The following is a 23,504-nucleotide window of genomic DNA, read 5'->3' on the forward strand; positions in this document are numbered from 1 at the left end:
TCTCAAACAACACAAGATAGACAAAAGGGCACAGCCAATGACATAAGAGTAAGGCTTGCAGCCAGTAATGAACACATAACAAAGGCAAACCACAATTATGTAACAATGCCCGGCTACAAGCGAAAGCTGTATGTCATGACTCTCTTCTCTCACCACAGAAATGTATCCACAATCAGTATTCACATGAATATTGCTCCCAGCCACTATGTCATATCTGATTAGTAGCTGGTAGCATGGTTTTTACACAAAAATCAAAACGTAATTCCTTTAGAAACCCAAACCATAAACTGGTTGCCGATACAAAACCTATCAGAACTTGAGCTATATATCAATTTAGGTAAGACATGTTTTAATTTAAGTCTCAAAATGGTTAGTTTTTTGAATAGACAAAAATTATCTATAGCGTCTTGTATGGACTTTTGTCCTCTTTTAAATGGTGTATAATACAAGCATCAATTTCAGAGCGACCGCCCATGGGAGTGATTTTTGTAGGTTAATGTTGCGGCTCCTCCATTAAAACTTATATAAAAATAGTGGGCGTGGCCGGTTGGTTTGGAAACGAGTGAGCTCCATTACGAAATTCCATTCATTCTAAATCCCTAATGATTATGTACATCATTAGGGATTTAGAAGCCATAAACAGAAGAGCGTTCAGATGGGCAAACGGTTTTAGAAAGTATGACAGTATTACATCTTCAATGGAAGACATGTCTTGGCACACTCTTGAAGAGAGAAGATGCACTAAGGATAAAAACACTTTACTGAAAATTTTAAATCAAGACCTTATGGTCGATTTTAAAAAGTTTACACTGTGCAACTCCGCCTATTTTACTCGTGGGTCTAATATTAGGCACACTATTAATACAGATGCCATGAAGTTCTCATTTTTTAACCGAGTCATGAAGTTTTGATATATATATATATATGGAACAAGCTCAACAGCAGATTTTATTTAACTCTCGATTTTACAAGAATATCTGATCTCTTTTATCGTTATAGTCGCATCTTATCTCTAAAGGCTTATCGGGCCACAAGAGATATTTTATCGAGATAGATAGATAGATAGATAGATAGATAGATAGATAGATAGATAGATAGATAGATAGATAGATAGATAGATAGATAGATAGATAGATAGATAGATAGATAGATAGATAGCTCCCATATACGCTTCCATTGGTCGCGGGACTCTGTGAAACTACACGACACTGATCGGTATCATTTGGTATCGCGAATAATGTCAAAAAGAGGGCGTGTATCTGTGCTAAAAATATGCTGCGTCGTACCTATCATGTTTGCAAGACGGTAAGTTCGGAGACATTCTTTAAGTATAATGCTGAGGGTTTAGGAACTTAGCTTATGTCTTTGACTTTGGAGGTCAAAAAACCACTTGCTCATTATGTCGGCCTGGCTGGCACAATTTTCTAAACGTTCTAGTTACAAAACACTATTGATATTGTGTTTGCTCATTTTTTTTGCTCAATTATATCTTGGTTTTACATTTTACAATAATTACGAAAATTCTCAAATTGATAGTAGGGTGACTTCTGGCAGACCTCTAAACTTTCACGCTATTAGACAAGCGGCTTACAATAAAATTGTTTTTCCTACAAAGGTACTACCATCAAGTCATTCCAATTGGGACCCAGACAAACACAGAAAGAAGGTAATTTTTTATTTCAATTTAAAAGTGTTTTTAAGCTTGCTGTGCAGCTATTTTTTCCTAATATCTCCTAAAGAGAAAGAGATACCGTGGCAAATGATAATCCTCAATTAAATTTATATCCTAATTGTTATAAATGTACTCGTACCATGTAGCGTTTCAAGTGCATACAGTAAGTGTAGTTATGTGTAATTTGGATGTAGACTTGAATTTATCTGCTATGAGTTTTAATAAATATTTACTGGCCGGCTGTTTTATAGTTTTTTTTGTCAATTCCGGATACTAGGTCTGTCCAACATTTAGGCAATCGGTAGCCAATATACAGTTGCAACTGTCAACCGTCTGATAGAGCTTATTTTGTAACTGGTAATCAGAGTAAGTTTGCTCATGCATATTAAAATGGGAAAAGTTTTTAACACAGGGTTTATAGACCACCTGAATATATCCTATGGCAAAAAGCATCAGCTAATGAGAATTATTTCACGTTTAATAAGGAGTAATCTTGAGTACATTCGCATCAATTTTGTCATCGGAATTGGGTTTTTGCCTATTAAGTGGTTACGGCAAGTCTTCTGATTATAACCAATTTATACGTAGTTTACGCTAACAATTGTTGGCTGGCATTGCAACCATTGAGTTTTTGTAGCATAATGTATTTAAAAATGCAATGATGAAATTTTAGATTGTTGATGACTTATACAAGCAATCAAAAGTAAGCTGCGAAGGTTTCCTAAATAAAGATGCACACTCCGCTATAGCTAGAGCAAAAACTACTGAGTGTAAGGAGGCGATAGAACGAGCCAGTTGTTTACTGCATCACAATAAGTTGTTTCCTGCCTCTCTGCCTCGCTACTGTCCACTCAAAGGTGAGTATAAATTAAACCAACCAGTTAACTAGTTAGTGATAGATGCATAAACCAATCACGTACCTAACTAATTCAGTATATGTTCAAAAATTCATATATAATTACAGTTGGGTGATACAGAACATACGAACACCAATTAATACAACAAATACTGTTTTGTCATTCATAGGATGAATGGCAAAGCAGTGAAATATGTGCCAGCATTGCTAAAATGAGCATGGATTTACAATTTTATTACTTTTTTCCTGATTTCTTTACATTCAATTTCACAAAGTTCTAAATGCAAAAACCTCAGCATTTGTTTATCCTCTGTAGGTGTTTAATCTATATTTAAGGTAAGATTTATCCAGCGTTTGTATTTCCTGTTCATTTGAGCCATCCCTGGAAGGTTTTTAATCCTATTAAAAGTATAAAAAAATTTTATACACTCGAAGAGAATTTATTTGAGAATTACTCCAACAGGATACTACTATGTATAGTGCAAATCCTGATACAGAAAACGAGAGATATTTTGTTGGACAGAAGGTGGTGCTGGAGAATATATTGGATGTTATAAGGATGATCCTAGAAAGAGAGATTTATCAGGGCCCACAGCTGCTTCCTCTACTGACAACTCTCCAATCTACTGTAGGAATCTGTGTCTCGCTTCAGGTAGGTACTGATAACGCCTCAATATACTGTAGGAATATTTTTCTCGCTTCAGGTAAGTACTGATAGCTCCCCCATCTACTGTAGGAATCTGTGTCTCGCTTCAGGTAGGTACTAATAACTCCCCAATCTTTGTCTCGCTTCAGGTAACTGAATGGCCTGTTATCCTCGTTAATTTCGTGCTAGTATCACTATGTGGATCGAGCTGCCATTTGTTGCTATTTAAATTTGTTGTTTCTTCATATACTGAATGCTTATTTGTCATGTACTGTTCGATGCAATCACTCTGTTGTATATTGTTGATAGCAACAAATGACCAGACTAAGGACTACGTACAGTAAAACTACACATTTATCGAGTAAAACTGCGATAAATGCGCTCATTAGTTTCTTAGTTGGTGAACTTTCTCTGTTCTTGCTGTGATAATCAACTAGAGTTAACCCGGTTTGGAAAAGATGTCAGAATTCCAAAAATTACTGTCAAAAAAAATTACATTCAATTTTTTTCTGACAGTGAAAGCCTGTTCGCAGTATTTAAAGGAAAACACTGTTCTTTTCTGTTCTTCGTCTGTTCTGTTCTTCGTCTGTTCTGTTCTTCGTCTGTTCTGTTCTTCGTCTGTTCTTTTGTATTTAAAGGAAAAGCGACTTCGTTGGAAGATATATTTGGTGTGTGGAATATACTGTGATTGACAGTTTAACCCTGTGGGCCCCATGTGTCAAATTTGACACACGGACTTTGACCCACCATAAAGCTACAAGTATGCATTGACTGAATAAAATTTATTAGTGCTGTGACCCAATGAGTCATAAATAACACATGTGATCCTTCAAATTGATTGGTCATTAGCATTGCATCACTTTCCACCATTTTGAAATTGTTGGCTTCAGTAGGAATGTGACTGTCTCTCATCTACCTAAAGATTTTGTCTCACTGGAAGAGTTCTAAGGTAAGTTTTATATTTTATTACTAGTAGTATAGGAGAGAAAGATTCATTTTTCAGATGACCATGTTTATGCTCTTGAAAAATCATTGTTTGATCATTTTTTTACTCTATAAAAAGTTGTGTCAAATTTGACACAATGGGCATTGTTAATCAATATGATGCACTGAAAATCATAATTTGCATAAGCAATGTTTCAGAGCAAACTACTTGCTAGTGTTGTCAGCAAATTATGATGAACTACTATAACTTGAAAAACCACTGCTTGGTAAGTATTTGGCTCTAAAAGATGTGTCATACAAATATAACACAATGTGCATTGTTGATCAATATTATGCACTGAAAATGATGATGTTCATAAGCAATATTTATTAGAAAACTAGTTGCAATTGTCAGCAAATGGTAAGCATTACTACCGTAACTCTGTGATTTTCTCCGCAAAATTATATGCTTTTTCTTACAGTAACAGTTATTTGTGCCAAGTCCTGAAAATGGATAGAAGTAGGAGAAAAAGGATCCCTGTTCATAACATACTAGATTTGATAGATGGGGATTTCAGCGATTATGAAGACATAAAAGACAGCGATGATGATGAAGATTTTGATCCACAGCAACAGGTAAATTTGGCAGCTATCAGAATGTGGAAATATGTGGCAGTTGCAATTATCTACGGCAAACAATTTATAATCTTTGGTCACTGACTGCACTGCTTCAATCCTCCATCAAGCCCCCATATATTATAGTTTGTTGTGTTCCATTTTCAGGATGGTCCTGCTGATGATTCAAATAGCTCTAGTGAAGATGAGGATGATGTTCCACTCAGCCAGCTCAGACCAGCAGCTAGTAATCAGACAACTCGCCAAACTACACCACAATATCGTTGGAGAAAGAAAGACTTTGTTCCAACTGATGCTGCATATTTTGGTGACCCAATTGAGCCCCCTACTGATATTGCTTCACCTCTGCTGTATTTCAAGCGTTTTGTGACAACTGCAATGCTGAACAATGTTGTTGACAACACCAATATCTATAGTGTACAGAAGAATGGCAAATCAGTCAACACGAGTTTGAAAGAACTTGAGCAGTTCATCGGCATGTTTTTCTACATGGGTCTCGTCAGAATGGACAGTGTGAGACAGTATTGGGAGAATGAGTCTGCTTACAAGCCCGTCTATCAAATTATGAGTCGTAACAGATTTCAAAGTTTGGTTTACTCACTTCACTTTGTTGACAACATGAGCGTGAGTGAAAATGAGAAGCGTCAGAACAAGGTGTGGAAATTGCGCCCATGGCTAGATGCACTGCGAGAGAACTGTCTAGCAGTCACGTCAGGTCAACACTGCGCTGTTGATGAGACGATGGTGCCATATCGAAGAAAGCGCAGCCCAATCAGACAATATATAAAAGGGAAGCAAGCCCCACTCTTGGGGCTTCAAAATTTGGGGTAGATGTGGTGTGGATGGTGTCCTTTTCGATTTTGCTGTTTACCAAGGTGGTGATGGACAGCGAAGTGAACCTGGGCAAGGAGCAGATGTTGTATTAAAACTCACATCCACTTTGTCATCTGGTAAAAGCTACAAGGTCTTTGCTGACAACCTTTTCACCAGTGTACCACTGTTAATAAAGTTACAGGAGCATGGCATTTATTACACAGAAACGGTTTGTCAAAATCGTCTAGCTGGGTGCACACTAGCCGATGAAAAGTCTCTGAAAAAAAGAGGACGAGACGCATATGATTGGAAAGTTGAAGAGAACAGCAATATTGCAGCTGTCAGGTGGTACGACAATAGGGGGTCATGTTGTTATCAACTGAGACAGCAGTGCATCCCCTAGGAGAAGCAAGAAGGTGGGACAAAAAACTGAAGCAGTATGTCACCATACCAATGCCTGCCATCATAAACAACTACAATAATTATATGGGTGGTGTCGACCTCCTAGATTCATACCTGGCCAAGTATCGCTTCCTCATGAGATCAAGAAGGTGGTACATGTACATATTTTGGTATAGCATAATGATCACCATGATGAATGCTTGGCTAGTATATCGGCGGGATAGCCATGCTTTGGGTGTATCGGATAAAGAAATTTTAAATCGCAGAAAGTTCCAAGCCATCATTGCAAACAGCCTGACACAGACAAATGCTGTGAGACGTCGTGGCGGGCCCTCAGCAGCAGGAGACACAGCTGAGTGCTGACAAATTCTTCACAAATGGGCCAAGACTGCACCATGCGATGATGTCCGCAAAGACACTTATGGGCATTGGCCCATACCTGTTGACAAGAGAGGTCGATGCAAGCTCTGCATAGAAGGGCAGAGCAGCATACCGTGTGAGAAGTGTGATGTACGCCTCTGCCTGAACAAGGAGCGTAACTGCTTCAAACAGTTCCATATGTGACTTCATGCATATTTAGTGAATATTTAGTTATATTATTTACTCAGTAATGAAAATGCCATAGAATTTCAGGTTTTCTGAAAACTTTTGATTTCCAAATTATTGCATTGTAAAAGCAAGCCCGTTCAACCCGTAGCAATATTTTTTTCAGTGTTCAACAATTAGTTTGATATTTAGTCTTTTATTATGTAGAAAATAATATGTATGCCTTAAATAGCAACATAATAAGCTAAATAATAATTGAGTGTATGATCTTATGAATTGGCATGCTTTAACGTTTTAGAGTACATGTAAAGCCCAATGTCGCAAATTTGACGCATCTAAAAAACCACCAGAAAACATACATATCAACATATGATCACTCACTATTGCTAAAACTGGTCATAAAAATGAGTTATCCAAAAGAAAAAAAATTTTTATGGCATTGAAAATGTGGTTAGGGTCCCACAGGGTTAAGAATGTCTCATGGTGAATATATAATGATGCAAAAATTTTAGAAACGCACTTAACACAACATTCCATGCTGTCTGCTAATGCAATTGGTTTATATTAGAGCCTCACAATGTCCTAAAATCACCAGACAATTTGTTATTGCAAATCAACGATTCGCGATATATCCCGATATTGTTATGTAAAAAACTTAGGAATTTGGGGAATATCTTTTGTATATTTCAAGGTACAGATATGCTGGTGTACAGTATGGAGTTGGGTGTTTTTGTATGTTTCATAGGGTACAGAAATGCTGGTGTATAGTATGGAGTTGAGTGTTTTTGTATGTTTCATAGGGTACAGATATGCTGGTGTACAGTATGGAGTTGAGTGTTTTTGTATGTGTCATAGGGTACAGATATGCTGGTGTACAGTGTGGAGTTGGGTGTTTTTGTATGTTTCATAGGGTACAGATATGCTGGTGTACAGTATGAATTTGGGTGTTTTTGTATGTTTCATAGGGTACAGAAATGCTGGTGTACAGTATGGAGTTGAGTGTTTTTGTATGTTTCATTGGGTACAGATATGCTAGTGTACAGTATGGAGTTGAGTGTTTTTGTATGTTTCATAGGGTACAGATATGCTGGTGTACAGTATAGAGTTGAGTGTTTTTGTATGTTTCATAGGGTACAGATATGCTGGTGTACAGTATGGAGTTGAGTGTTTTTGTATGTTTCATAGGGTACAGATATGCTGGTGTACAGTATGGAGTTGGGTGTTTTTGTATGTTTCATAGGATACAGATATGCCGGTGTACAGTATGGAGTTGAGTGTTTTTGTATGTTTCATAGGGTACAGATATGCCGGTGTACAGTATGGAGTTGAGTGTTTTTGTGGAAATACTTATGGTAAGTATGAAAAACTGGATGAGTCGAACTGCGGGCACCCCTGTCCCTCTAATGACACCCTCATTTGTGGAGGATTCAATGCTATGAACATTTACTCCACTGGCTATGGTAGTGAGTATACTTTTTTTTCTTTTGCTACCATTTACATGTCTTTTTCTATGGAATTCTCATTCATGCTACAGCATACTATTGTTGGCCAAGTTCTTTAATTATAATAGAATCATATTAAATTTATATATATAAATTATTGAATCTCTATTTTGAAATATAAATTTATAAGCTTCTAGACACTCACAAGCTGTTTGTTATTTCTGTTCATTTGCATAGATTTACTAAAGATGTGCCTTGTTGTTGGTATTCAGTATATCTTCATATTGCTTTCAAATTACATGCTTCTATGAAAGAGAGCACAAATCCCAACAAAACTTTCTTAATGTTGTAGTTCGGTTTGTTTTTACATTTTCCAGGTAGACCTCAGGGTACGCAGGTAGAAGTTAGAGCACCTGCAGTGTTGGATGTGGAGACTAGTAAGATGGTACGGATACTCTTTATGTTCACATGGAACGGTCGGGCGTGGAGACAAGTTAAAAGACTTTTCAAGCAACTATACCATGTTAACCACTACTATTACATTCATGTAGATGCTGTAAGTCGCTGTTACTTACAATTGATGTAAGTTACTGTTACTTACAATTTAGTATTTAGATTAGCCTGTGATTAAGTCACGATATGTATTCAATTAAAACTTTCCCTCACTGCATCTTTTGTTTGCAAAATATTCTGTAAGCCATTTTTGTTTCCCCTTCGTCAAGTATAAGAAATTTAATGAAGCTTTCTTTGAGAATAATGTTGTTTATGGAGTCTTAGAAATAACTTCACATTCAGAGCTACTTATTAATTTGCCCCCTATCCGTCGCCTGTTAAACAATCAAAAATCACTTTATATTTCCTTATAGAAACAATTTATATTTTGCAGTTTAAGATTTATCCCCTCTTGGCACATTAAAAAAGTTTTTGGGTTAAGTGGCTAATTACAACAGGGTTGGTTATTCAACTTTATAATGTTCTTTTACCATGACATATAAGAGAACATTTATTTGATCGATTGTCAGTGTATTTAATTGTTGGCACTGTTTGTCTAAAGGCCTGGCTGTACACAGATAATCACAAGTGTAGATGACTGCTGTAGCTAAATGCACTGATGCTACCAAGTAATGTATTGTATTGACAAATATATCGACCAATGAGAGTTCCAATTCCATACGATGCAGTATTTTTCCAACATCAAAATCATATCATTCTGTAATAATAATTATAATAATGAAGAGAGTCCATATGATAGCCAACATGGCATCATGATATAGGCCATATATTGTTAGTGAGTCAAAATGGAATTGTTAGAAAGTTCATATGACATTGTTAAAAGCCTGGTTCCCATATCGACTGCGAGAACCCGGCGGTAACTTGCGCAGCAAATTGCTTGCGATGCTAGGCTTGGTGGCTTCTGTTCACATATAAAGCTGCATCGCTAATAATCGCATAAAATGTTTGCTCGCCATGCTGTTTCGATAATGGTGACCTTCACCTGTACAGTGCATTTCGGGAAGGTACTTTTGCCAGTGGCTTTTCGCAAAATTCGAACAGCGCTAAACTCTTGCGTTGACTACCGGCGGTACTCGGCGCCTAGGTTCACATTTCACCGCAATAGCCTGCGGTGCTGTCGCCGGTGTTTTGCGATTTACATGTATATGGGAACCAGGCTTTATATATCATTAGAGAGTATGTATTAAACTGCTGGATGGCCGGTGTGTTATTGTAAAAAAAGATGGTTTTATATCGTAAGAGCGTTCATATAGCAATATTAGAAAGTTTGTAGTGTATTGTAGTGAGTCCTTTTGACCCGGTTAGAAAGTTTGTTTGGTGTTTTTAGAGTTTTGATGCAAAAGCTAACATGCTGGTCTCCGTATTTTCAACTACACTCTGCATTTACCATCTTTAGTATTGTCACTCCATCTATTGCTGCAATCTGACAAGAGTATGTCGATATTATGTGCTAGAAGGTTTGTTTAGGCAGTTCCTTGGATTTTCTTTGGGAGTTGTTTTATCATCTTTATCTTTGCAAGAAAATACAGTCTAGCCTAATGCGTAAATATTCTGGTGCTCTATAATTAATAGTGGCTGACATTAAGCCTGGTGATGTCTAGGATTTTTTGCTTTCAATCAGATAGCCTGTGGGACCCTGTCAGAACTCTGTCTGGTTTCTAGTGCTGAGGAACCAGACAGAGTTCTGAAACTGAATATTCCTGGTAACTGACAGAAGCATATGCATCTCAAGTTTGAATTAAATTGGCCAAAAAATGTGAAAATGCATAATGTTTACGCAGAGTAACAGACAAACAAACACAATGACAAAGTGGAATTTGTTAATATAGATGTTTTTAGACTTGAACAAGTTTTTTTCGAAGGGTCCATCATTTTTGACTTTTGGTTCATTTTACGGAACTGTGGTATGAAAAGCCAAAAGCACTCAACAATAAGTTAATAATTTACCACTGAAAAATGTCAACATTAGAAGTTTAAAATGCACTATCTAGACTTGTGTCTTTCAGAGGGAGGAATATTTGTACAGGCAAGTCTTGATTCTGACTGAGAAGTATGACAATGTCAGGGTTGTCTCGGAGCGTGTGGCAACCATCTGGGGTGGATCTAGTCTTCTTCAGATGCTGTTGCACACGATGAAGGAAGCTCTGGACATGAAAGACTGGCGCTGGGACTTCTATCTCAACCTTAGTGAATCTGATTACCCAGTGAAGTAGGTGAACCAAGTAGAGACGGGTTAGCTGGTATGACAGGATGTCTTGGTGGCAATATTAGACTGATTCTTGTGTTGTAAGGGAATCGGGACGATTGGTCTAATAGACTAATCGCCCAAAGACATCTCGTCTAAAACCGATCGTCCAACATACCATTTGGTCTAATTCCAATTAGTTTAAAAATGATGTAGAGACAAGATTACATACGAAAACCTAATCAGAGACTTCTATTTAGCACACAATAGTTAGAATAACGTAAATTTTATTGCATTAGTTGTAAATTCAGATTTTTTGTGTACAAAAATGCAAAAATACAATTTACTATTTTGCAGTTTTTGTAATTTTAAAATTAGCCTAAAAATTTCAACATGTGCAGAGCTTACTAGTATCTCCAGTTGTCATTGTCACGCTTCCAAGTTATTTTAGCTTAGACGATAACAAGTTAAATAACGGAAGCTAGAATGAAGAAATTTGGTGCAGTCATTAGATTACACGGGATATTCGGACCGGTTAGACCAATGGTGTCGCTGTACCAATCGTACCTTTAGACAAGTTAGTTTTAGACCAGTCATTATTAGAAACATCATAAACCTTTTCTTCAAATATCTTACTTTTCTCTTGTACGAACGCACCTTTGTGCGCATAAAAAGATGAAAATTTGTCTATTGTACATCAAATCAAGTCTTTACTAGCTCTGTAACAATGCTAATGAGGAACACATTATTTATCTCAACTGTCTTATATCCTGTATAGATTTTCATTTTGCTACTTTGATGCATTCGATTCATGAATGTTTCCTGGATGATTGGAATGCTGAGACAAATTTATGAGATCTTTGAAAGCCCCTGTCAAAGGTTAAATATGACTTACAGATGGTGGGAACTTTTTTCGGTAAATTATTAGTTATAAGGAGGCTTCATTTATCTCAATCATTGATAATACAGTGGAACCTTCTCTTACGAAAGACTACTCACAAAATTTTGAGTTCACAAAATGTCTTTTGGTAGAGTCTTTGCTGTGATTTACAAAAGAATATTTTTAGGTTCAAAAACCTTTCATATTTTGTCCCACTTGTTTTGCGTTCTTGCTCGTTTGCTTTTTGTGGGTGTACAAAGCGCCTCACTCAGTTTCATTTGCTAGCCCAGGTCAGTGAATTACAATTGTTTTGTGTGCATTGTATGTAAAATTTGGAGTTATCGTGTATCATATACAGAGTAGGACGACTTTAGTTTTCATTTTCTAGTTTCAGTTTTTAGAACAATTCAAGTTTTGTGTTTTCTGTGTGATGCCATAGTTTTTTAGTTTGTACCATTGTAGATAATTCTTTTTACTTATGTTCTTGAAAACATTTATTTTGAGCAAAGCAAAACCCAGGACAACAATACAACACCCACTTATTCTGACTGCCGTCCTGCTCGCTCTGGTTTTCACTTAGCCTCATTTAGGAGGCCACGGTAAACAAACATATATACAGTTTGTAGTTTTTATTCGTCAGTTCTCGTTTCATTTGTCTTTTCATATGTACATTTTATATTTCTTAACAAAATTCACATTACAGTTAATTGATATGAAAAGATTCACCATGTCTTACTCTGTTGTGTTGTAGGTGCAAAATATGTGGAATTGTGATTAGAAGCTCAAAAACGAACAGTTAATCACAGCCACACGAGACCGTCATAGTTTGGATTCTCTTTCCAAAATGGCTCAAATGTGACGTAGTTGTGGTAGATGGTTTCTGTTTACACTTTCATGCAACCTTATTCGTCGAAATATTTTTACAAATGTACTTCATGCATTCAATAAAACCATGTCTATTGTTCTTACGCGTCTGTTTTATCGTCATTGTAATCCTGTCACTTTTAGCAGTGATATCTTATAACTTATCGTAAAAATTCGTTTAATTTTTTAGCCTTAGTTTGAAGGAGTACACATCATTGTCTGATAATCATGATGAGCCTGTTGGTAACTTGTGATAATCGAAGTGCTGTAGAAATTATTTGCGAAGTATTGGGTCACATGATAAGATTACGACTTGCCGATTAGACCAAACCGAAACAAAACTGTAAAGTAGCGAGCATTTATATTTGATACGGGGTCTTCGGTAAAACCCGAAGTGTTTGTCATAAACTAGTGCTACGATAAGTTTTATATTGAGCTTTTTAATGGCCTTTCAATTCATGTGAGAACATCACGTGACAAGACAATAAATAAATTTCATGACTACGTCTGAGAAATACAGAGCTATAATACAGTCTACGGCGGCTTTGTGTTTTTGAGCTTTTAAGAGCTTGTAATCACATTTCCACATATTGGCACCTAAAACACAACAGAGTAAGACATGGTGCATCTTTTGATTCCAAATAACTGTAATGTGAATTTTGTTGCAAGTCAACCTTTAAAGATTATACAGATATTATACTTGAGTTTTGTGGGGGCTCAGACCGGATTAGGGCATTGATGAGGAATAACTGGTTTCTAATTATTTTCTTTTTAAAAAATGGCTCCCCTAACGAATTATGTCATAAGTTTTTATTCCACTGTATCTATGAAATCAAAGGTGTTACTTGTTGCAGATCTCTGGAGGAACTGACAGCGTTTCTTACAGCCAACAAAGGCAAAAATTTTCTCAAGTCGCATGGCCCAGATACCCCCATGTGAGTAGTGTTCCTTCTTATGAAGCTGCATTCCCTCATGTAAAGTTTAAAAATATATCATACAAAGTTTTTTCTAAATAGTTTTGCAACTTCAGCATTTGTCATGCACTTTGTTGCTTTTGCATTTTAGCTTAAATCAACTGTTTTGGTAAAACCAAAATTAGGGCTACACCGACTCACAATATGTAAGGATTATTGAAATTACTTCTTGTCGCAGATAAATTACACAGGAACTATTTCCATTTTGGCTTCAGTTGACCACAACAAATGGGTTAGCAAAACTCACCGGGTGGTTTAAAATTAAGTTGAGGCTGGTTTAACAGGAGTTCTGTTGCATCCTCTAAACCACTGAACAGATCAGATTGTCTCTCAAGTTTGTGTTGCCTGACAACTGGGACTTCATCAAGTGATAAATGCTACTAAATAGCACTAAATGTAGAAGGCTTTGTTTTCATTGGGTTCATGTGAGGAGATGTTATTTTGCAAACAATAGGGAGATCTATAAAACTGCTTCATAAGTTATAAAATCAATAAATCAATTTGTAAAAGTTAAATAATAGATTGTGTTGCGCCTCAAAGATGACTCTGGATATATTTGAATATAGAGATGCAGTAGACAACTGACCACAGGCTGCTCAGATTGTTCTAGAAACCTTTTTATTGTACAAGAAGAAATCTTTGCTTCAAGACCAGTTTGCTAAATGTTCAGAGTAAGTGATGAAAGCCCTTTATGTGACGTCAAGTTAAAAGCTTCTATTTCTGTGTCGTTTGCTGCAAATGCTAAGAATTCATGCTTTGCCCTTCCATAATAAAACTAAACGAATAACAGATTAATATTGAATACTGAGGGAGGGCATCCAGTCATCTCGCATTGTCGCTCATTATTTTAGGTTTCTAAAAAAGCAAGGCCTGCTACGAACATTCTATGAGTGCGAATACCACTTGTGGAGGATGGGAAACCGAAGTGTACCGACTGGCATCAGGATAGATGGCGGCAGCGATTGGATATGTCTGAGCAGGAACTTCATCCAATACTTGACAGTGTCTCAAGATGAACTGATTCAAGGCCTGAGGCAATATTTTACCTACGCTTTGCTTCCTGCTGAGGTAAGGATGCGATGTAGACCTGGCTACCTCCTGGTTGTTAAAAAATGAACTTACACAAAATCTTGAAAAATATCCCCGGAAAGTATTGGTATGTTTCGCTCATTTGCGATTGTTTTTTATGCTTAAGGCGGTCTGACTGGCAAGATGTTTCAAGATTAAGACAACGAAACTTGATCGCGGTTAAAACGCTCAGATCAAGCAAAAGTGTAATTATGAAATCTATAGTTGCAAAGAGACTGACAGAATAGAGACGCATAATGCTGTAACTTGAACACAATAGCCAATATCAACTATAGCAATGAAAGCAGCTAGTGACATCATTTCAAATGCATTTTCCTTCGGAGTGTTTGAACCGCGATCAAGTTTTGTCGATTTTAGTTTTGAAACTTCTCGTCAGTCAAATCACCTCAAATATCGACAATTGCAAATGATTGAAAAATACCAATAATTTCTAATAAAATCTACTAAAATTTTGTGTCAGTTCATCTTTAAGGGAGGCTAAGGGCAGCACCAAAGACTACATGTAGTAACATAATGAGGGAGAAGGCTTGAGATCGCTAGATAAAATTAACTAAGTCGGGCATCATCTAATCACAGCACACTGTAACATCGATTATACTCTTTGATTGTATCGTTTTTTGTTAAGTCGGCGAATTACTTATTAAATAAATGATTTATTGCTTATAGCATTAGTATGGTTTTAAATACTTGTGTAAGCTTTAAGGCTGTCTTACTACAGCAATTCTTTATTTTTTTGAATAAATCGAGACCAAACGGTCTCGACTTTTCAGTTAATCGAGACCAAACCCTCCACGATAAGTGAAAGTCTACGAAATACAAACTAATAAACTCACATCATTTAAAGTTACATTAATAAGCATTTTTTTCAAATTGGACACACTGAGTGTCACGGGTTTTTAAGGGGCGTGATGAAGGGTGTCGCAAGCACTTTGTATTTTCACTCTTTACAAAACCTAATAAGACTAACAGCGAAATGTGGCGATTGCTATTACAATGGTGTTCATGGAGGGATCTCACTTGGCCAGTGTATGACAGAGATATTTATATATTTTAGTTTTTTATTTTCTACTATTTAAATTTTTTTAACAAATATTTTTTAGCTCGTGAAGTGCCAAAGCCGCGAGGTAAAAGCTCCAACTATTCACTCTATTTTCTAGAAATCACTTTCCTTGACTTCTCTACCAAATTTTTTTTCAAATCGTAGAAAAATATTTATAGAAATATTTAGTATCTTGACTAATATGTGGAAAGCCTTTTGAGAATTGATTTGCTATATCAGCATCACAAATATTAACCATCATCCCCTAAATTATTTGTCTCTATTTCAGTCATACTTTCACACAGTACTACAGAACAGCGAGTACTGTGAAACTTTCATAGACAACAATCTGCACAAGACTAACTGGAACAGAAAGCGTGGATGTCTGTGCCAGTACAGACATATTGTAGACTGGTGTGGCTGCAGTCCCATAGATTTTACAGATTCACGAACGGACCAAGATAAACTTCAGGTGTCTGGTGTAGTCAAGCTGCCTGTGTCCCATACCTTAGTGTATTATTTGCACATGTTTCTAACACCCTTAAGTGAGGCTGGAATTTAGTTTCAAAGTCATTGGCTGGATTCGAACTCAACTCATATATATTTATATATGTGTATATATATACTCCCACACGTATATATAAAATTACAAATATGTGCCTAGTTACAATTATAATATATTATAATTAAATAATATTATATTGATATATATTATAATGTTTACTATAATAAATTATAATAATATTATAATATATAATTATAATATAGTTTATATTATAATTACAATATATAAATCTATAAATATAAATCTCAATGTTTGTCCGTCATCTGTCTAAAAATTGCTGTTGAATTGTATTAGTTTTACTGTCATCTTTTCATGTTGAAGGTATCTGAGTAATGTTAGAGGTCAATGGCTGTAGCACAATCTCACAATTTATCACCCAAGTTGATAGCAACTTTGCCATAATGAACATGTACCTATTAAATCACATATGTAACTGCAGTCTGACATTGAAAACAGTTGGTCTGTTTGCAATTTCTGATCTCATAGGACTCTCTGAACATCATTGACCATCTCATGTTGTAGAAAACCAAAGAGTCAGCGACGTTCTTCGCTAGAAAGTTCGAAGCAGCTGTGAATAATCAGATAGTAAACTGGTTAGATGAGTTCCTACACTCCACGTATCCAGCTGGTACGTTTGCACCCATTCCTTATTTATCACTCATTAGGCGTTGAGATCTGAGGCTATTAAATAAATCTGTGGGGAAAGTATTATCACATTTCAACTTTTTATCGAATTTGAAAATTATAACTACAGCATTCCACGAGCGAATTACTTTGAACTGTTTTGGTTCAAAGTAATTTGCTCGTGGAATGCTGCCTTTGGTATACAAACGTTAATGATTGTTTTCTCTATGGGTCTGCTGGATATTTCTCTCTACATGTTATCTGCTGCTTTGTGCGAGCAGCTAGGCATGGTGAAGGTTCCCTGCTTACCTTGAGAAACACTTTATTAACCCTTTCACTGCTCTACACGAGTTTATTATAAATCTACATGTATGTCCTACTGCCCTGGATCGATTTTTTCGAACTTCACAGTAGCTGTGTAGTCACTGAATTTTTTTATTCGCTACAATATAACCAAAATATTTGATACTTCTATGGCATTGGCAGTGATGTCCTAATATTTCTCTCAGAAATTAGTTTACATTCGTGAAGAAAATTTTACTCTGATCGGAAGTTTTCAAGTCAAAAATGTACTTTTTTATGCTGGAGCTTTTTAGTTGTAATATGGCTTCTATCTATGGCGATATGGCTAATATCGCCTCCCTTGTTAGATAAAGAAGAAGAGCTTTTGTTGATGACACTATGGTTGATTTAGGCTTTAGTGAATACTTGGATAATGAAATTGACAGCTCTGACAATGATGATGATGAAAGTAATAGTGTTGTAAGGGTAAGGAACTGCACATAGCTTTAGCAATGCACAATATATAGCTACATTGAGTTGGGTTGCATAGTTCTGTTCGTAAACTTGTTGTCAACATGAAATATGTAACAAAAATATTCTAAATAGTGTTTGAAATTGAAAACAGTGTATACATATCATGCTGCAAAATTGACCATTTTCAGTAAAATGGCTGGCAGTGGGCCAATAGTTAAATTTGTACATGGGTAGCAGTGGCAGGGTTGAACACTTTCACTAGTTAGCTCCCTTGTCAGTAGTTAGTTCCCTTGTCAATAGTTAGTTCCCTTGTCAATAGTTAGCTCCCTTGTCAATAGTTAGCTCCCTTGTCAATAGTTAGCTCCCTTGTCAATAGTTCGCTCCCTTGTCAATAGTTAGTTCCCTTGTCAATAGTTAGCTCCCTTGTCAATAGTTAGCTCCCTTGTCAATAGTTAGCTCCCTTGTCAATAGTTAGCTCCCTTGTCAATAGTTAGCTCCCTCGTCACTAGTTAGCTCCCTTGTCACTAGTCAGCTCCCTTTTCAGTAGTTTGCTTCCTTGTCAGTAGTTAGCTCCCTTGTCAGTAGTTAGCTCCCTTGTCAGTAGTTAGCTCCCTTGTCAGTAGTTAGCTTCCTTGTCAGTAGTTAGCTCCCTTGTCAGTAGTTAGCTCCCTTGTATGAACATTGTATAGATACAAACAGGTTTAGCAGATATAGGATAGCTGTGAGCTGTAATTTGCTTGTAGAGACACTAGCTGTAGACAAATCATGAAATAGTCATGGAAAGCCTAGTTGTGAATACCGCTTGAGTCCAGGCCTGTTTTTACTCATACCAGCTGTCATGCTCCATAATCCATCATTTATAATGGTTTATTAAAGCAAGTATTAAAGACAAGTTTCGATTCGAAACAACTTTTCAACTGAAACTGATTTTGGATTTGCCTCAGGGGCCTTCAATTTCTCAATTTTAAGGAATTGCCGACCATACATTTCTGTTTCTGTCAATACAATAGTCAGTATGAGCTCTTATCATAAAGACTCAGGTTGCGTTGTCTTATTCTTTTGTCTGCATAGTAATTGATGATATACGTATTATAACTAATTAAAAATTGAATGGCTGGAAGTTTTTCTGTTGTTGGTGCTGCTGTAATAGAAATATAAAATCATTAGCGATGAGAGCAGATGGTATAATAGTTCTTAAACACTAGGTAGCTATGGTAATCAATTTCTTTAAAGGTTGACATGCAACAAAATTCACATTACAGTTATTTGATATCAGAAGGTTCACCATGTCTTACTATGCTGTGTTGTAGATGCAAATATGTGGAAATGTGATTACAAGCTCTTAAAAGCTCAAAAACAAAGTTAAAAAAATGGCCGTAGGTTGGAATTCGTTTATATTGATGACGAATTCCACTCGACGTGGTTATTGTTTTGACAGGTCAATAAAAAGCTCAATATAAAACGTCTCGTAGCACTAGTTAATGACAAACAATTCGGGTTCTACTGGAAAGCCCTTATCAAATAGATGCTCGCTACTTTACAGTTTCATTTCAGCTAGGTCCAATCATCTATTCGTAATCTGATCAGGTGACCCATTCTTCCCGCCAAATAGCGCGAACAATTTCTGCAGCATTTTTTGACCATCACAGGTGACCAACAGGTACCTCATAGTTATCAGAGGATGATATGCACTCCTTCAAGCTAAGGTTAAAAATTAAACTCGTTTTTAGGCTAGGTTTTGATATATCAGTGCTCAGGGGGAAATAGGTACCTACGTTCAAATCAGTAGGTATGTTCAACTTTTTGACTTTCATGAACTAGCAGGTAAATTTGTTCTATAGTAAGGGCCATGTCTGTTCTGTGCGTCTGTCTGAGGCCTGGTTTAGAATTTGAGCAAAAACAAAAATACTGCAACATACAGGATTTGAACTCACGACATTCGGATCAGCAGCCAGGCACACTGCCTACTGGGCCACTCAACTACCTTCCGGTGCTTTGGAATAATTGTGCGCATAATTATTCCACGGTACACTAAACTGCCCATTATTCCCTCACGGTAGACTAAACTGCCCTGGGTACTGTTAGTTGTACAAAGGCATACTCGGAATAGCTTGAATGCATCGATTCGCCAGAGGCAGACCGAGAGAAGCAAATTCAAACTTAGTTTAAACAGATGTCAAATGATAAATAATTGGGTACTGATTGAAAGATATGGTAGAATCTACCGGCTGTGTATAGAGTGCATGTATCTCTCACCCCCTCAATCCTCGAAGGGATACACAGTATCTTCCTGACATCCCTTATTTTTGTTAATAGGTACTGTTGGCTTGAGTTTCTACTGGCAAAATGTGTTTCATGCGGAGGATTCATGGAAGACCTCCGATGACCTTCAGTACACATACTATATGTCACATGTCAGAAACACTGTCAACAAGCTTGTGCAGGTGGGTGAAACTAGGCATAAAGGCTATTTTTGGCTATATTATAAATATAAAAAGTACATGTATTCCATCTCTACTTTTCCGCACAAGGACAAGTGGGTAGTCAGCTGCCTTTGAACACACCATGAAGCAGGGAGTATACCAAAGAAAGCAAATCTTAAGTTGATTTTGACAAAAATCAAAATCGTGCAAGGCCATTGCTGTCTCCGCCATATTTTAGAGCTAAAGTCAACTGATGAGTACTTCTATTGTCTTTTTATTTCTTATGTTTTTTGGTAGTTTTTATCTGATGATTATTTTAATTATTTTTAATAATGAATTTAATAATGAATGCAAGTCTTTAGCACATATGAAGCTGTAGAACATGCAGGTTCTTCATCCTTAGGAACTGTTTAGCTTATAGTAGCAAGTTACATTATATTTATAGTAAGATTTGAGTATTGATGCCAATGTAGGTGAACGAGGCCAAGCAATGCGCAATGAATGTACTCACCATTCAGCAAGTACACTTTCTAACAGAGATGAGTGCGATGAATGGGATGCTGGTGCATTACACTGGAAGGTTTGACTCTGGCAGACCAGTCGACTGGGAAGTATATGTCAAGCCTCAAGACAAGTTCGTTCTCATCAAACCTCTTGGAGCTATCGCCAGAATCACTGACATGAAAGTGAGTTTTACCGAGTCCCGGAATGGTAGAATGTCAGGGTGTCAAGTGTTATCAAGTATTTGCTGTTTTGTACATGAAGCAACAGATGCAAATGGGGCACTATCTGTACATTTATAGCTGGCCCGTACTTTTAACTCATCTTTAAAAAAGTTTGTTGTATCTTTAAAAAATGTACCTTTTTACCTGCTCCAGGTTGTCATGATAATATGAACTTTATGAGCTGCAAGTGCGGTGAAGATCTGCATAATTAATAATGTGTACATAAATACTTGTAAGAATAAACACTTAGTTATCCTATGTTTATGTTCAAAAGTTATTTTACTACTGATCATAAATAAGATAAAATTTAAAGCTACAAAAGAACTCTACACTAGTAGTAATAAGTGGAGTAGATGTTTATACTAACACTTATCTGAAAACTTTAACTTTTTCTTTGTTTAAAACAAAGGCACCTGATGAGAGACACCACGAAACAGATTTGTAGTGAAGAAAATTATGACTGTCCTGATAAGTTTATGTATAAATATTTACATGTTATCATTTATATTAATATAAGTTTCACATCAGTGCAGAATTATCTTTATTTAGTGTTTTAGTAATATACCTGTATATATATTGTTACTACTTATACACATGTACTATTATTACTTATATATAGCCTATATATATACTTAGAAAATTAAATAGTTCACTTATCTTTGTTTAGCTACTGACAGTTTCTTGCTAGTGCCTTCCTCAGGCTGTAGACTTCATCTGGAACAATCTTGTTCCAGTTGAAGTCTTACAGCCTGAAGAATGCACTGGCAAGAAACTGTCAGTAGCTGAAAGATAAGTGAACTATTTAATTTTTTAATTTATACTGCTCTATGTTGAGCACTTTAACTTTAGTTCTTGGTATGATAGATTTCAATATATATATATACCCTAAACTGCTATTTACAAGTCGATCTGGCATAAAAGCGGACTTCATGATTTATGATCAGTCTTGACTTAGGCTATACCTACTGTATAGGCTGACTCCAATCAAATGATGGATTGTCAGCCACCCAAACCTTGCCTATAAGTAGGTCTAGATTAATGCAACCCCATCTGCTCCATTGGCAGAAGGAATTAAACATGGTGCTAACTTCATGCTTGAGCATTATTGAATGTGTGCTCTCTTTAAGCAACAAGGAGCTCTCTTTGGCAGAAAGAATTAAACATGGTGCTAACTTCATGCTTGAGCATTATTGAATGTGTGCTCTCTTTAAGCAACAAGGAGCTCTCTTTAAGCAACAGCTCTCTTGCAGCAAGGAGAAACGCAGTGAATGAAAAGTTAATGCATGACTGGAAAGAAAGGAAAGTGACACCTAGTTGTCTGAATGGTCACCAGAGTTGAATGCACTAAGGTCTATGTTTACATGAAATCAGCTGTTTGGTACGAAACATGGCTGAGCTTAATGGAATACTAAGTCGTGTGGCTATTCATTTATTTTATGTTAATTCCTTTGGTGTACATCTCATTTACAAATTGTGGGTAAGGACATGTGTAGTATTCAGTAAAGTAACTCTTATACGATTTATGGATGTACTTATATGTTGGAGTTATCCTCTTGTTAGGGTACATAGCTGAAATATTGACCTTAGATAGGGTAGTTTTATCATCCGCGCTTAGATGGAAAATTATAGAATAAATTTGATTGAACTTTAATCTGGAACTCTTTATCATTGAAAATGACTAGATATTACAGTATGCATTTTAGCCTCACCCTATAAGTCAATCTCTAGATTTTGAAATATTGTTTTTGGCCTACAAATTCAACTTCTCCCTGTCAATTATGGCATAAGTGTGGGTTTCAAGTCAAATGTAATGCTCAAGTGCTCAAACCAATCACTGACTGCTTTGCATTTTGCCATGTGACAGATATATATACAGCAGATGCTCCTATAACGTATATCTCCTAATGTACATTCCAGATAACGTAAAAAATTTTGAAGTAAAATTTTTGCTTCGTACTAAGTAAAGAATTCCATATAATGTAAAGTGTCAAGTCGGGTGACTTCTCAAGTTCGATTTCGATGTTAATTTATTCAAGATTTTAATCGCTAAAGCTGGACAGGCAGACATCCGAACAGATGACAAACTTCATGATTTATATATACATTGTATATAGATTTAGTTGAGCTATTCCATTTTGTATGACACTCTTATATTGTAGGTGGGCAGCGTGTTCGATATAAAGGAACGAATATTCAGGGACTATGGCCAAATGCTTAGCTCAAACACAGACAATCTCACAGTTATACAGGTCTGGCAAGGCGGGCTAGGCATCAATGTAACCCTACTTCTCACCGACCCACTCGGAAGGATAGCGTATTTGCATAACGTAACAGTACCGCAAGGCATGGACAACATTATAGTAACGAAGGTTCATCTCGTCAAGCCTATGCTGCCTGGTCAATGGCACGCGAAGCTAGTCTACCAAAATGTTTTTGTTGCTAAGACTTCCTATCTTGTTTTACCCGAATTATATTCGAAACGGTTGCTTCCTCCCAAGTTTTCAGTCAGTTATGATTATTCTCCATATTCAGTGCCAATCTCAAACGAACTTTTAAGTTTTTATAATGAAATTATCAGTGACGGTGAAGAGGCGATGTACACCACGAGTCAACATCAGAGCTTGTTAGAAGGCTCGATGTCGTCGTTAATGGCCTGGTGTGATAAGATAGTTTCTGATTTTTGGAAACCGAATTCAGTCTGTTCTATAAAACCTCCAGCAGAATGTGAAATCATACCTCTTTGTAATGAAACATCTTGGAGCTCTTTCTCTCCTGATCCAAAATCTGAGTTGGGAGAGATCAATCCGAGGACAGGTAAAATAACGCAGTTAATCAGTTGATTTTACTTGCAATTATGCTTTATGATCTGACAAATCAAACTGTAGGACAATGTTTATGACTTACTCACCGTCCGGGTAGCACGTACATAC

General features: G+C 36.5%; 1 protein-coding gene across 1 annotated transcript; it reads left to right on the top strand.

The window, feature by feature from the left end:
* Nucleotides 1-1,272: 1,272 nt before the first annotated feature.
* LOC137394321 (xylosyltransferase oxt-like) lies at nucleotides 1,273-23,503 on the top strand. The gene is made up of 14 exons (XM_068081039.1): nucleotides 1,273-1,305; nucleotides 1,616-1,666; nucleotides 2,346-2,529; nucleotides 3,052-3,180; nucleotides 7,791-7,958; nucleotides 8,315-8,493; nucleotides 10,457-10,659; nucleotides 13,234-13,314; nucleotides 14,205-14,421; nucleotides 15,771-15,953; nucleotides 16,569-16,674; nucleotides 19,743-19,870; nucleotides 20,323-20,535; nucleotides 22,734-23,503. Exons 1-14 carry the CDS (start codon nucleotides 1,273-1,275, stop codon nucleotides 23,412-23,414), a joined length of 2,556 nt encoding a protein of 851 aa, XP_067937140.1. The 3' UTR covers nucleotides 23,415-23,503.
* Nucleotide 23,504: the final 1 nt, after the last annotated feature.

The sequence above is a fragment of the Watersipora subatra genome, chromosome 4, assembly GCF_963576615.1.
Source record: "Watersipora subatra chromosome 4, tzWatSuba1.1, whole genome shotgun sequence".
Taxonomy (NCBI): Eukaryota; Metazoa; Bryozoa; class Gymnolaemata; order Cheilostomatida; family Watersiporidae; genus Watersipora; species Watersipora subatra.